Source organism: Rhipicephalus sanguineus, chromosome 1, assembly GCF_013339695.2.
Source record: "Rhipicephalus sanguineus isolate Rsan-2018 chromosome 1, BIME_Rsan_1.4, whole genome shotgun sequence".
Classification (NCBI taxonomy): Eukaryota; Metazoa; Arthropoda; class Arachnida; order Ixodida; family Ixodidae; genus Rhipicephalus; species Rhipicephalus sanguineus.
This window is the reverse complement of record NC_051176.1, coordinates 213,219,122-213,235,054: the sequence shown is the minus strand read 5'-3', so window position 1 is coordinate 213,235,054 and position 15,933 is coordinate 213,219,122. Positions and strand designations below refer to the sequence as shown.

The 15,933-nt window shown below is 43.3% G+C and overlaps 2 protein-coding genes across 2 annotated transcripts in view; one reads left to right on the top strand and one right to left on the bottom strand.

The window, feature by feature from the left end:
• The window catches only part of LOC119407071 (uncharacterized protein C18orf19 homolog B), a 579,856-nt gene that overhangs the window by 19,706 nt on the left and 544,217 nt on the right, over positions 1-15,933 (bottom strand). The gene's annotated exons all lie outside the window — the stretch shown is intronic.
• LOC119407061 (DNA topoisomerase I, mitochondrial) overlaps positions 7,504-15,933 on the top strand; it is a 98,371-nt gene continuing 89,941 nt past the window's right edge. Inside the window, exons 1-2 of the mRNA XM_037673902.2 lie at positions 7,504-7,702; positions 8,216-8,258. Coding sequence (XP_037529830.1) covers positions 7,655-7,702; positions 8,216-8,258 — 91 coding nt within the window. The 5' untranslated portion in view covers positions 7,504-7,654. The remainder of the gene's footprint in view (positions 7,703-8,215; positions 8,259-15,933) is intronic.

The window sequence follows — 15,933 nt, the reverse complement described above, 5'->3', positions numbered from 1 at the left end:
CATCAGCCTTTGTACTTCCGTGCAAATCTCCCCTTCTTTCCGTTGAAAAGGTCTGCTAGGAGAGAGTGGGAGAGAGCGCCCGCAACAATCTTGGCAGCCAACACAAACTTGTGACGCAGGTGGCGGTTGGTTGTTTACAAGAAAACCAAAGGTGCGTTTCGCGTAGAGTGATGTGACACGCACTTTAAACGTGATTTTAAATATGTTCTAGGCTGTATTATTCGTTGATATTTCGTAGATGATGTGTGTGTGTCCACACAAATCTATCCCACAAGTTATCTCGCCTTCAAAATTTTGTGTCAGCACTCCTTTAATGTTGTCTTTTTTTGCAAGTATTATGGAACATATAATTAAAAAGCAACATTATTACAATGTCTTTTCAATACTAGTTAGAAGCTCCTACAATACTTAGGTAACCTTAGACTAAATCACTTGCTACATACAGAAATGTTAATGCAGTGTGTTTGCAATGCTACTTGAAAGTCGCCTGTAACATTGCTCGTGGTCATAGGTGTGACATTACTGAACCCTGTCAAATGTTGCAACATTGCAACAGTGTTGCATCAAGAATAGAATTCCTACTAATTAATAGGGGGGCTCTTAGACACAGTGCCAGCAGACAAATATGGAGCACCACATTTGCCTGGCCATGCCCAGGTACCAACTGCTGATGCTGCTCTGGCAGTGCAGATGCCTGGGCAAGCCTGGCCATGGGCACACACCCTAGTGATGGCAGTGCTGCATCTTTAACTGCCCATCTATCTGATAAAATTCTCCCTGGTCATGGTGCCTCAGTACTATTATGACGCATATTTTAAGTGGGAAGCTATATATTTGCACAAAACTACCTGTCTCCTAGGACTATTCACCTGGTTAATAGTATTTTCTATAACAAAATGGCAGTTTTTATTAAACCCTAAGCTTTGGATCCGACTCTGTTCTCCTGCTTAATGTCATCCAATTAAACATTGGATGACAGTGGACTGCAGCTGTTTAAATGTTTTCAAATTTTAAAACTGCCTACTCCCATCCCTAAAGAATGATCATGCTGGCCCAAAACATGCACGAGCGAGCACACGAGTGAGCACGCAACAATGGGCATTTCTGAAAACGCGTCCTCTGCACCGGTCACAGTGTGCTGACGTCACTGAGGAGTGGAGAGGCCTTAGCTAGTCTAGAGGGTGTTGCTATGGGCCCCTGCTTAGGGGTCCCTCCTTAGTTTTTGAATTTATGTCCCCAAGAAGAGGACCCATCAGCTGACACCCCCCTTCATGAAAGAAAGAGTCCTGTATTCACCCTTGTACACTGCCAGATCACACTCTGCAGACACGATTGCCACTGAGCGATCTAAGTGTTGCACTTCTTTATTTCTTTACAATGCCCAAACCTGGTGACAGGACCTTTATTATGGCCTTAAACAGATATATAACCAAAAAAAAAAATATCCAGAAAGGTGGACTTGCACTTGTATATGACGATTTTTTTCTGTCATTTATAGTGTCAAGGGGCATTTGTGCTTTGTATAAGAGTGTACAGAATTCTCCAAGAAGAAAATGATGTTGCTAACAGCTGCATGATAAGCCATGATATGTCCACATGCAGTCTGCAATGTTCCAATCAGCAACATGCCCACTTATACCATTCTTCTGTGTTACAAAGTCAATTTGGTAAGATTTCTGCAGAATTCAGTGTAAGCTAGTGAATGCTATCTTTGCACACAAGACGACTGCTGGTTGTATGGGTATATTGGAATAATTTGAGGTTTCTGTTACAATTTGAATTAGTGTGCCACCATTCTTTTAAATAACCTTCAGGAACCACATGCTTTAGAAAGCATCTTGTATGCGTGTGTGCACACACACATACACACACATTGAATTTGTTGGCTGAAAAAATCATGGGTGCGATGCAAACAACAATTTTAATGAAGTGATCTAGTATGATTTCATGTTGTTGCACATTTTTCAGATTGCCTTCACAATGCATACTGTTCTGCAAGTCACAGTATGGCTGGTGCACGTATGCCCCAGTCATGTCTCTTTCTGATGCCATATCAATTGGGACATCACAATACCTAATTCGTTCCTAAAGCTTTTTAAATACCACAGGACGAGACAAAGAGGAAAGACTACATGAGGCCAGTGCTCATGTCGTGCAGTCTCTGCTCATTGCCTCGTCTTCTGCACTGGTTAACCCTCTCACTACCGTTTATGAGTATAGTCATGAGATTTTGCAACAAAATGACCGATGACGACTATACTCGTCATCAACAAAAATTGGTCCATGGAACCAATGAAGACTATACTCATCATACTTGTGTTTCTTGACACTACATGGCTACATTTCTCCATATTGGGCCATTTGTGTCTTGGCTTTCATGTTATTGCCATTTTTCGTCGTATTGCCATGCGGTGGACCCACCTTTGAGTTATCTTTTTTTTATGTGATTAGTGAAATAAGCGAACTCCAGTGAAGTGAAAGAATGGTACCGTTTTATTCAGAAAAAAAGAAGCTCTACAAATTGAGCGAAAAAAAAAAAATGTTCGGTAATTTTGGCACGTTTTTCTTCTTTTCTGACGGTAGCGAAAGGATTAAACCACTTTTCTAAGTAATCAATGTATGGGCACAGATGCATATGTGCCGAGAGCGGCTTCTTCCACATCCTTATCCAGAAGTGTAGCATAGCTTGGTGTGACCTTTTGGAGGCAAACAAGTTGTATAAATATATGACTAATAAGTAGGGGTGTGCGAATATTCGAAATTTCGAATATTTTTCGAATAGTGTTTGCTATTCGATTCGCACTGGAATTTTGCTATTCGAACTTCCCAAAAACAAATACAGTCATCGTTCGATTGAAAGTGACCCCTTCAGATTTTTAATGTGCTTCACCTCATTACACTTTCGTATTGCGGCAAAGCTGCCTTTCAAGCTCCGTTACGGTCGAACTTTATGTCAAGACACAGTCAACGTCTGATTAAAAGTGGTCCCTAATTTTCAATATGCTTCACCTTATCACGCCCCGGTATTGTGGCAAAGCTGCCTTTCAAGTTCTGCTTCGGTCGAATTTAGCCATGACACAGTCAACGTCCGATTGGAAGTGGTCCCTAGATTTTTAATATGCTTCACCTCATTACACCCCGGTATTGCGGCAAAGCTGCCTTTCAAGCTCTGCTACGGTCGCAAATGTATTAATTAACTCAAGAAAACGCTGGTTCCAACATGGAGATGAAAGATGTAGCAGAGGTGGGGGAATGCTGTTTTGGACCTGAAATTTGGGCAGAAAGTCCAAAAAATCAGAAGCCGCAGCTTTTTACCATCCAAAATTTCAGATGTTCTTATATATCGACGTCTAAGAGGCACATTTTGGAACTCCGGACTTGAAGGGAGCACACCCTTGTCCGCCACATCAGTTGAGCTTCCACAGAAGTTGAAAGAGGAGGAGAGGCTGAGGAAATGGCATCTTTGCCTATCACGTGTAAAGTGTCGTCGGCAACACTTTGGTTGCACCAAATCATGTACATGAATACAATTCGGCCTCTACATTGCCTCATTCTTGATAAGACAACTATGAAACACCACCCCGCCAGTGCTTCATCAACCTAGCCAAAAGAAACACTTTCATGTTGCTATCTCACAACACCATGCTTAGGAATCCTCTGTAACATTTTTTTCTGCAATTTCGCTTCAAAGTATTCGAAAAATACTCTTGAAATATTCAAGAAATATTCGAAAAATATTCGATTCGCACTCGCACTTCAATATTCGAATTCGCTTCACACCCGAAATTTCGCTATTCGCACAGCTCTAATAATAAGATTTGTACAAGATCACAGTGAATGCATCCTAGATGACAAAACACAAGAAACCAATGAGGTTGCCTCCCCGAGTGAGATTACTTGCTGCATAGAATGGGCAAGCGCACACGAAAACATTTGGAGAGCTTGATTGGTAGAGTTCTCATACCTTTAATTTATCTTTCTAATTGTAGCCTCTACACTGAACACTTTAAGATGGCAGTGAACCATAGTAGTGTGCATCTGTGTAAAATAGTCACAGTGTCCAAGTCAAAATAATGGTATCAAACAGATAAATAATTCATGGCAGATAGTAGACATCAAATTATTTTTTTTACTTATACTTTTCAAATATTCATACACTTCTACTTTTAGGCAATATGAAAGAGGTAAGTAATATCATCTGCCCTTGCCTGAAACAAGTTCATGTGAGCTATCAATTCAGTGTGAAAATTAATGTTGGCCAAAATAGAATGTAAGACCAAACGAGGCTGCATATGCACAAGATGGTTAGATGGTAACCTGAAAGCCACAGGAAATGTCTAAAAGAGTTTATAGAAGGGAGTATAATTATGAAGTTCATACCAATGCCTTGACATGTTGCAGCTTTATGATGTACATAGCAGATGATGCAATTAATTTATGCATGCATCCTACAACAACAATGCAAAGGCAATGTGTGATGTTTTCATTCTTTTTCTGTCTCATGAAGTGATATGCAAAGGGGGAAGGGAGGAGAAAAAGACTGTATGTAATGTGTAAAAGTGGCAAAGGCACAACAATGAGGAGAGACAATAAAGTGAAGTATTGATGAAGAACACCAAGCAATGTGCATTGCCTTGGCACTAAATGAGAGGTTTTAAGAATCATCTGGAAAAAATGGTTCTCATATCACGACCTCGTGAAATTTGCGTGACTCATGCATCAGTCATGCGTTAAATTCCACCAGAAATTAAGTCTTCTTGCAGCATGCCTTCTTGTTACTCAATAAAATCGCTTTCCAGAACTGTAATTTTCAATGACCACAACACGGTAACATTTGCACCATTGATGTTCCTTGTTTTTTTTTTGTCTGAAATGAGCTTAATTTGTTGCTGAATGCAAGGTGAAATGAGGCTTTAGTGAAGGCCTTAGCGAATATATGAAAAGAAAATTACGCTTCACCATAGTGGGTCATTAATCGGTGCATTTGTTCTATGCCATCAATAAACTAACGACGTCCTTCAAAATTAAACTCAGCATGACAGGCGCTGTGCACTGACCAGAGGGTGCTACGTGGCTCAAATTTAAAGGGACAGACAACTGCTCAGAACAGAAATTGAGATAACCCCACTAATGGAAGGATTGTCTATTGTATTTCCTAGAGCGAACCCTGTTTTTCTTCTTTCACTAAAGTCGCGAAAAATTACTCTTGGCACCCCATGCGGCAAAAAAGCAAAGATGCATATGGTCAAAAGTAAGAAGACGCCGACCAAAAACTTAAAAAAATAATAACAAAGACGTTTCGGCTCCCATACGGGGGCCTTTTGAACAAGGCCCCCATACGGGAGCCGAAACGTCTTTGTTATTATTTTTTTAAGTTTTTGGTCGGCGTCTTCTTACTTTTGACCATGATTGTTCCCGACCAGACGAGTTTTCGTTGAACTCTTGATTTCAAAGATGCATATGACCCTCATCACGTGACCCGTTACTGGTGTACGCGGTTAATGGTCTCTATGTTAGTGTTGAAATGCGGTACACTTTATTATAATTTTTCTAACTTAAAAATGTGCAGCTACGCCTTCATTTGTACTGAGCAGAACAGTGACGCTGCCTTCGCTTGACGTATGATCCAATACTCACGGCAGCATGAAAGTTGTTAGCTGAGGGCCTATAGTGGCACCTGCTTATGAGTTGGAGTACGAGGAGAGCCTGGCTTGCGAGGTGGTAAAAGGACTTCACGTGACGACGAGTGTTAGGAAAACTTATTATACCTGCTTTTATATTAAAAAAAAATGGATGTAAATGTCAAAATGAAAGTGGTTAACCACAGTTGCATTCACTCCTGTGAAAGCAGAACGTTGAGCATAATGAACAGTTTGAGAGGAGGGCTATCAGCATCGCTATCGCTTCTCAGTGTTGCTGGAGGAGGGACTCTAACTTTTTTTAGTGGCTTCTTAGATAAAAAATTGTGTTTAAAAAAATATCCCAGCAGTTTTGAAATTAACTGCTGCAGGTTTAACCACTACCGAGGGAGAGCTTTTTGTTGCACCGTAAAAAACTGGGTCAAGAAAAATTCGTTGTCAGTCCCTTTAACAGCCCAGTGTCGCCAATGTCACCTGGAAGGTAGAGTTACTGTACAGGCTCCCTTTAGGGGGAGTCATATACAGTAACTCTATAATGAGGAGTATGAAGGAAAGAGATGCATGCACGTGTCCCTCGTATGGTCCGGCAAGAGTCCAGCTCCTATGGTCCAACTCACCGTCAATCTGGAGCGCGCACTTAAAAAAAAATTGAGATGTCCACTGCAGACCTTTCATGTTCAGCCATGGTCCTCCCAATCGAGTTTTAGTGAGAGGGAGCCCTAGTCGTTGGGTTCCCGTGCTCTTTTAACAGCAGAGCTGTTTAAGCTTGAGTTCTGATCATATGGCTGGCGACTGCAGAAAACTTGGCCCAGCTGTGCAGAGCAAAGTGGAAGCATGGCATAGTCATGTACAATATATAATATAGTGTAGCAAAGGGTGGGAAGGGGAAGTGAAAGTGAGGAGCAGTAATATGAGGGTGAGGAGGATAAAAAGGAGGGGAGAGGGTAAACATAGCATAGCCATGCATAGTATAGCGAGGGGTGGGAATGGGAAGCGAAGGTGAGGAGGAGGGGAAGGCCACCAGCTCCGCTGTTTGCTCAGTCTTCGCGCCACTAGTGCGTAGCTGCCCCAATTTTTTTGCTCTCCCTGCTTTAGTCTGTTTGCCAGACAGCCCTAAGGAGAGTGCAAAGGAACACGAGCTTGGGCGCTTGGGTATGCAAGCCACTTGGCGAACACGGCACTTAAACTCGTGGAGGAAGACGCACGCGTTGCGTTTACTAGCAGTTCTGCCACGACCTAATTTTGCCCCCCCCCCCCCCCCCCCCGCGCTAGGATCTGCGGTCTCGCTGCCGCATTTCACGGTGCCTAAGGCGGCCACATTTCCATTCCGCGCTGTTTGAGTTTTTAGCCAGTCAAAAGGGCGCAGTCGCACTGCGAATGAAGATTTAATTCACAATATCGATGAACATCAATCGATATGACGGCGAATTGGCCATTGTAAATCAAAGTCCGGTGAGACACCGTCAGGTCAATGAGAAACGTTTTTCGTCTTCCAAAGTATGCCCAGTATGCCGCAGACCGTTAACATCATAGAGTTCCATTCGTCGTACCGCGCCATACCTGGCCATACCTCCTACATTGCCTACATCTCCACAGGAGCCGCCGAGTTTGCGCATGCACAGATTCAAGAAAAAGAGCATGCTCTTTGGCAGCAGCGTCAGCGGCGTAAGCATTGATTGCGATTACAATTCTTTTCCTGAACCTCAATTAAAGAGGTCAGGAAACATATTGAAGTAACTCTATTCTCTGCTAGCAGTAACCAGGACGTTGGTTCCTGTTAGCCTAGTGGCGCCAAATTATGCGGCGGGTTGTAGAACTTTGCCCAGTTTGAAAAGAGGGCGCTGCCTGTGACACGTTTGCGTGCAAGCAACTGCCAGTGATGAGGCAAATGTAGGGCTGGCAGTCAGGTGGCAGCGCATGCGCTGTAGATCCATTTGTGGACTTAGTCTTCAACGCAGTTAACAGTGCCGCTGGCGAGTCTTTGTCGCCATAGTTGATGTGAATTGGGTCCGATCATGTTGGAGATGAATTCTCTCGAAGGCAGCTCGGCGGCAGGGCTCAAGGTAAGTGAATTGTAATTGTAGACGGAAAAGTGAACTCGAATTGTGGCACTGCTTATTCTTAGAGGACACTTCGTGGCTTCCAGCCTGATGAGGCCGCTTAGGCACAGCCAGCCGCATTTTCTAAGTCGCAATGGCGACGAAATTTCTAAGTCCAGAGGTGGCAATGCCAGTAGGGCTCGTGAATGCTGTGTGTTGGCGTTTGCTCGATCGCGTCAGTGTTTTTGAAAGTAGCCGAAATGTGTTTGAATAAATGGTGGCCTTAATTTGGAGAATATCGTTTTCTGAACAGTTTGGGAAGTGGCGTTCCGTTTCAGAACGCGGCGCGGTGTAACGACCGGTGCTTTTGTCTTGTTGAGCTTTCAATTCGAAGTCTCATTTTAAGCAGCCATTCGCACTGAGGCCACTTTTACTTCTGCCGACGCGGTTTCCCTGTTGAATGGTGTAAGCGCTTTTGTGTGGATCCCATCCGCATAAAAGTTAACCCCGTTTCTTTTATTATTTTTTTCTTTGCAGTCACCAAGCGGAAGCCACGGGGATTGCGGCACCGTCTCTCATGGTACGGTCTGGATTGGGGGAGAGCTTTGGCCTCGCTGATGCCTCGTGTTGCTTACGGCAGTATTGGGTTCATTGCGCCGTGAAAACAGATCTTGTGAACGCCTGCGTTACCCGTATGCACCTTACGTGTGAAATGTCAACTGAATGGAAAATGACATGTTTCTGCGCTACTGAATTTAATTATTTGGCTTTGCCGTCCGGCGTAACATTCTGGCCATCGTCTTACGGACGGCGCAGATAACTTGTTTTAAGAGCGTCTCAACGTTGTATATTTAGTCGAGTCCGGTAAGAGTTCTCGATATTACACGATTGTTTGGCGACTTCTCGACTTGAGGATGCTGGAAATCCAGTCGGTGCCATTGACTGGCCGCTGCACACCGCGTGCACGAAACGGCGCACACTAGTGAAAACTCGGTATTTTCGAAGGATGCCCACCTAGGGACTTCTCACGTCAGTTGGCTTCTACCGCCGGAACCTTTGCCGTTCATGCCGGCACTGCGCGTTGCGCCGTGACCGAGGTCGGGGAGAGGAGGGGGAGAGAATTTGTCGCAGCGCAGTAGTTGGCAGGTTTTGTTCTTCGTGAAACTTAGCGCGGTTCCTCCACAGCTTTGATGTTGAGCGTAACATTTGAAGATTGCCTGGCCCAATGCTGTAACGGCCCGGCAACCTTTACTGCGCCGTTTCTTTTTTCCCCGCCACACGCACGGGCTTTTTTTTCTTCCCGTTACGTGACGCCTAGGCACAGCTCGGGGAACGCGTGCTTCCGCATAAGGTTTTTATCGGCTACTCTCGTAGCTTCTATTGCCTGGTGCGGTCTTCTGCTCAAGGAGACTTCGTCGATGTGCCGCGATTTCACATACGTAATTGAATGTGACCTTTCAAGAACATGACGCATTTTTTTCGAACGCCAGCTGCCTCCTTTTTTTACGTGTTCTGGAGGTTGTTTGCGTAGGCAATAATTGCTCTGGTGGCCAATAGTTATGGCCTTTATTGAAGTTAATGCACACCGTCGTGGAGCGTTGCTGTCAGGTTTGAGAAAATATTGTGGTGGATACGTTGGTGGTGCAAAAAAACTAGTTTATGCTGATGTGTTAATCGGCGGCGATTCTGCGCAGCTGTAGTAATATCTTAACACGGGAAATATTGTAGGCACTGAGTTGCCCGTATACGTACTAAAATTTGACAACTATATAGCCAAAGGTGAGTAGGAGGGTTTATCTGCATCTAGATGAACAGTTAATTTCTGATGCGTGTTTGTTGCATTTATGCAACACCGAACATCTAGTGAGTGGGTCATTGCATGTTGGAAAGGACACTGCAATACTTCCTGTGATACAGACCATTGTTCACGTCACCTGTGTGCCTTGTAAGAAAGGTTGTTTTACTTCGTTTTAACATCAAAAAAAGGCTAACTTGTTTGTTAGTTGACATTAGGGGTGTGCAAATATTAGAAATTCAGTAAGTTGAACAGTATCTGAAGGCTGTCGTTGGAGGCTTAGGTAGAAAGACTTGCAATTTAGGTTATTTGTGAAGTGTGTCTAGTGTACTCGAGTAGCACTGAACATCCAAGTGTGGGTCATTGCATGCAAGGTATTGTAAGGCGTGCAATTTAAAAAAAAAAGAAAAGTGGCACCAAGTTGGCAGACAGCTCACGTTTGTGAGACCGTTCTGCGATTCAACGATTTTAGTATCACATGCCTACATTGTTAGTAGCAGGTGCCAAAAGTGACAGCTTAGCCAACGTAATGGGCAAATGCAAATGAAAATACATGGCAGCAGTCACTGTGTTCCTTTTTATTATCTGTTTTTATTATATGTGAGAAAAGTTCGTCTCATGTTTTGGTGTAACAAACCAAGAAAGAAAAAAAAAACTAGTCTTTCAGCAGTATAAATATGGTGAGAAATTTGGGAAAGAAACTGGTACTTTATTGAGGGGGAAAAAACAAACTTACTCTTTCTACAGTTGCTCTGATTGAGTCACGATACTGATGCAAATTAATTCAAGTTAACATTATATCTTGAACGAACCACAGCCGTTGAAAGAACCACATTATTTTTTTACTTGCACGTTTATCGCACCTAATGAACCTTCAAATGTACACATTTACCCCCCTGAATTCTACCAAAAGCCTTTACATTTTCTTGAAATGGTGCCACTCTAATGTGCAGATGCATTCAATTCTTGTAAACCACAGAAAGTTCAATTCGAAGAACTATCTTTCAAAAGAAAGCTGGTGCTATTTTTGTAGCTTGGCGCAATGAAACTCACTGGCGTGTTGTCAAGGTGTAAATCTTTGTCCCCGCCGAGTTGCCATAAGTGTTCATATTATGGACTGAGGGAACATCGAAAACTGGCTAGTTTATACATTTTTTAGAAAGCGAATTAACTGTGCTAACATGGCACAAAGAAAACAGCGCCTGTCCTTGCATTTTCTTCATCCCGTGTATAGGCCTTATTTGAGACACGGCATCCAGCAATGTAAGAGTTATTTAATCTGAAAACCATTCTGAAGCACTACATTAAGACTTTGTTGTTCTTGGACAATGGTGCAGAGCTATGTAACAGATGCTTAGCTGCCGTAGTCTCAAAGAGCAAGCAGGCGCGACTGCTTGCCGTTCTTCCGACGAGGATGAGCCCGCTGCCGTCACAGGCGCTCGCGGCAACGCGGAGTTAGAAGTGCAACATGCATAGCCTTGTTCATTTTGGCGATTCACCTGTGCGCTTTGCAGTAAGGCCTTTTTATTGTATTGTGCTAGAAAATGTTACCTGGATTAGAAGCTGTTAACATTTGGGGTGTGAAAACATTTTCAATTTTTATATACAAATTGAATACTCTGCTTGATTCTGTAGTTAGAAATCTGAGTGTTTCTTAAGCCAGAAATTGTAAGAAATTACTGTTAGAGGCTTTAGGTAGCAAGACGTGCAAGGGAAGGGCAGTAGGCTTTCACATGACATCGAAGATTCTTACTTGGATTTCTGCAATGTGGCAGTAACCTATAGGCTTCTTGCTATAAGCTCACTTGTGTGGTGATCAACTCTGAATACAGTTCAACAAGAAATGTGCAGCCATTCTGTTGCAGGAAACATGACTGCACATGCGTGGCAGTTAATTGTGTGAGCAACTGGAACAGCAAACTTTTTTGCATTTCATAAAGTTACGGACTATTTTGCCTCATTTGTATGCCACCTGAGGATTTGTATTTTTGAAACTTTTTTTTTTTTTGTAGACCCCATTGTCCGCATCATTAGAGCAGCACATAGTATTACACATGGCTGCATTTTTGTATATTGTCGGTTAATGTCATATTAGTACACAATATATTTGATCTATATCATTCTAGTTTACTTTATTACTGTTGATATTGGACATGCATGTCCTGTGTTGGGCATGCACAAGCTGCTGAGTGCTTTTTAGAAAACAAAACAAGAAGCAAAACCAATTCGAAAAATGTCTTTTGAATGCTTCTAATGAATTAAAAACTGTGTTTGTCAAAAGTTAATGTTGAAGAACTCACATGAATTGTTTTAACGCCTCTTGGAATTGTGAAACAGGCATATTGCGACAAGATATAAGAACTGGCTCAGAACTGAATCAGCAGTGTAAGCAACTACAGTGCAGGAACAGACAAGGGACAAATGTAATTGGTAGGTATGTGTTAAAGAAATTCTATGTGTATCTTTGAAATTCAAAATAAACCTTTATTTGAAGTGATTGCTTCTGTCCATCCCAGTTATTTGTCCCTTGTCTGTCTTTGGGCAGCAGTTTCACTTGTGGAATCATTAGTGTAATTCAAAGTCTCTTATGGACACCTTTAGGGATGTCAAGTAAATGACCTTAATGGCAGCAACCTTGCTGCATTTTTGCTTAGCTTCCTAGGAGTGACAACCTCAACACCAGCTTTGCAAGAGAAAGAAAGTGGCCAATGTGAATAGCTTGGCAGTTGTGCACATCTGGTATTCAAGCTGCATTAGTTTCTCTGTATGCCACTGCACGAGTATTGAGCTTTCTGGCCTTTGCCATTCAATGCTGGTGTACCCACTGCTGTAGCCCAGTGGCTGTGTCATGTTGGTGAGCTCAAAGTCATGGGTCTAATACCAGTTGTGGTGGCCGCATAACGGTGGTGGTAAAATGAAAAAACACTTGTGCTATGCATTGGGTGCACACTTAACAGCTCCAGCTGAACAAGCTTAATTCGGAGCTCCTTAAAGGGACACTAAAGGCAAATATTAAGTCGACGTTGATTGTTGAAATAGCGGTCCAGAAACCTCGTAGTGCTGCTTTTGTGCCAAGGAAGTGCTTATTTTGAAATAAAATCACGTTTTTAGTGGTCCGCATCGCGTTAGCGCGCTTCAAATCTCCCGCCTGAAAATACGACTCTCATACGTCACTGCTGCCGTGCCCAACGTTGCCCGCTTTTACTGCGCGGCCGCCGACACTAGTAGCAGCCGAGCGGAAGTAGCGGAACCCACAGTAGCAACAACGGCGCTGCGGCAAAGACTTGCTCGGATGGGCACATTCAAAGCCGTCACCAAGTTGCGGTTGGTCTCGTAATCCTCAGTACGAAAGTGCAGCGAGCACACACGCAGAGGTTTTCACTGTTTAGCACACTGGCGCAATGGCATGACACTAAGCCACTTCGAGCGTAAGGGTTCATTCCGCGGCACCCAGTGAAAAGACACGCCGGTTTCCTTGCTGCAGCACTGGCGTTGTGCACCATTCGGGCATCCGGCAATATCACACGCATGCGGCATTTTGTCGAACTTTCTGTCAGAGCGACTTTCACGAGCGCGCAAAACACGCACGGCAGTACGCGATGACGGGCGAGGCACACACAGTTCGGCGAAAACGGAACCTTTGAACCACGCGCGCCGTTCCCCATGGCAACGCCACGGAGGTTTTGTTTTCCATGAATCAAGCGGAAACGAACAAACAGCATTTTATTACGTCTTTTGATGCTCGGAATGTTCTTTTTTTACTGCTGCTAGTTTGATTACTAGTGATTTATTGTAGGCCGACTTCCCTACGTCATCGGGATCACTTCGAAAATGTCCCACTCGTGGCGCTCATCATGTGATACATTTAGCTTAATTTCTCGGTAAGTAGGGCACTGCTGTTGATAATATTGCCGTTTTAGAAGTTGTCATACCTTGGGCTTTCACTCTGACATAAATTCTTATTTTCCTTTAGTGTCCCGTTTTAAACGAGACATGCCTCATAATCTGATCCTGTGAAGTGTACACTGCTACTTGGGCTTGCGAGGTTGCTTACACCAGTTAGTGTAGTTTCTTGTTGCTTTTAACCCCCTTATATCCAGTTGTGATTTCGTGACATTACGGAATCTGTGCTACTAAATAAAAGTGACTAAGCTAGGTTGAGATATATGTAATGTTTGTGTGTCGCCATCTCTGAGAAAATAGTGCTATGCATATGAAGTTTCCAGAAAAAAAGTTTGAGAAGCTTTTATGGCTGCATGCATTAATGGTTACCTCTTCATTACTGTCTGGCCGGCTTCTGTGAGATGCAAAGTCAGTAACCTGTGAATTTAGAACTGGGACAATGCGAAAATAGGCAAATATAAACTTATGTTCAGTGATAAACCCTAATACAGTTATTGGAATTGAGCCCAAAAATTGCTTTATATGGTAACAAATCCTGTGAAGCTTATCAAGGATGTTGGATTTTAATCTCTCAATATTTTGAAGAGCATTTCAGATGTTTTTCTTCGAAAGAAAAAGTGGCTGCACGAGGTCTAAAACAATTGCAAGGAACAGGCCAACATTTCTAACAGCAGTACAAAACTTCAAAAGTACTTCCTTGCTGTTCGCCATACAACTTGATACAGTTTGCAACGTGTTTCAATAACAAGCACAATTTAGTATCCAAAATTATCTTCAGGTTACTTCCCTTGTACATTTATCATTTTAAAGTTGGTATGTGGCCCCATATGTTGACAGTTTCCAACCTTTCTTGAAACACACTGCATCTATAGGTTCGATTTAGTGTAGGGATCATTAAACAAGGTGCTGCGCAAGAGAAACATGTACGAGAAGAGAATGAGGACGGGCGCAGCACGTTGTTTCTTTTCTCACCTCTTCTTGTCCATGTTTCTTTTGCACAGGACCTTGTTTAATGATGCACGACTGACTCGCCCAGCAACATGCATTAGTGTAGAGACCCAGAGTCTCTCTCCAGCTTTCAACATTTTTGACTTTATCCCAGACTTTGCTTCTGTAGCAAAAATGCAGGGTTTTGAACATTGCTGTCAACATGCATAGGGCAGATAAATGTTTGACAAAAACCAAAACAAATGTTTCATGTAGAAAAAGTCTAGACCATTTCAAGTCTGCCCACTGCGGTGGTACAGTGGTTACAGTGCTTGGCTGCTGACACGAAAGTCGCAGGTTCAATCCCGGCTGCGGTGGTTGCATTTCGATGGACGCAAAATGCTAGAGGCCCATATACTGTGCAATGTCAGTGCATATTAAAGAGCATCAGAAGGTTGAAATTTCTGGAGCCCTCCACTACGGCTTGCCTTGTAACCACGTCTTGGTTTTGGTATGTAAAGCCCCAGAAATTATTAACATTTTAAATCTAATTAGTGGCAAACTATTGCTCACAGACAAAAGTGCAGCAACGTATAATATGGCCCTTCAGACTGTTTTACAGCGAAAGCTGTTATGAGATCATTTCACCGGCTGTTTTTGGCGCCGTAGTTGTCCGCCGCCGCCGCCGGTGTCCGTAACCAGTATCGCTCGGAATAATAAAAAAAACGATATAAGAAAAAAATATTCCAGGATGGAACGAGGTTCGAACCTGGGCCCTCTGTGTGGGAGCCCAGTATTCAACCTCTGAGCCATGCCGGTGCTTGAAACTGCTTTGCAAGAAGGTCCTATACAGGCTTCATGTCGGGAAGGAACCACATTAGCATATGCAATATAGCGTGGTAGAAGAGTAAAATAAGCACCAAGCGTCGCACAACGCGAATTCTGTAACCAGGCGTCGCACAATGCGAATTGTGCAACGAGTAGGTTGTTGAATGCTTCCAACCCATTACAAAGGGCTCTGCCATAATTCTTCGTCGTCATGAGGCACAGCATCTACAAAGTGCTCATAATGCCTTACATGCGTTTAGCAGGTACCACGGCTCTCCATAGAATGACGAAAAATGGCACAGTGCCTGCTGCCCTACTTCTCAAAAATTACAATGATTTATAGCGTAGTGGGTTCCTCACAAGTGCACTTGTATTGGTTGCCAAGGAAGCCCATAAGTGCATGATCCATTTCCTCGGGGTCTCAGTAAAGTTCTTGGTCCCCCCCGTCTCTCTCCCACGTATGTTATATAGCATGTTATACCACGTACTACCACGTATGTTATACAGCATGACGGGAGAGGCAAATAGCAACCGGGCGTCACCCAATGCAAATTGCATAACTGGTGGGCTGTTTAAAGCTTCCAACCTATTACAAAAGGCTGAGCCATCGTCATCAGTCGTCGCATCAACAAAGTGCACATAATGCCTTACGGACGTGTAGCTGGTGCCTCGCTTCTCCGCAGAATGACGAATAATGGCTTACTAGGTGCTTCCCAACGCCACAAAAATTGTGATTTATGCCGTAGTGGGTACCTTTCTAGTGTACTTGTATTGTAGCCCCAAGAGAGCTTACAATGGACTC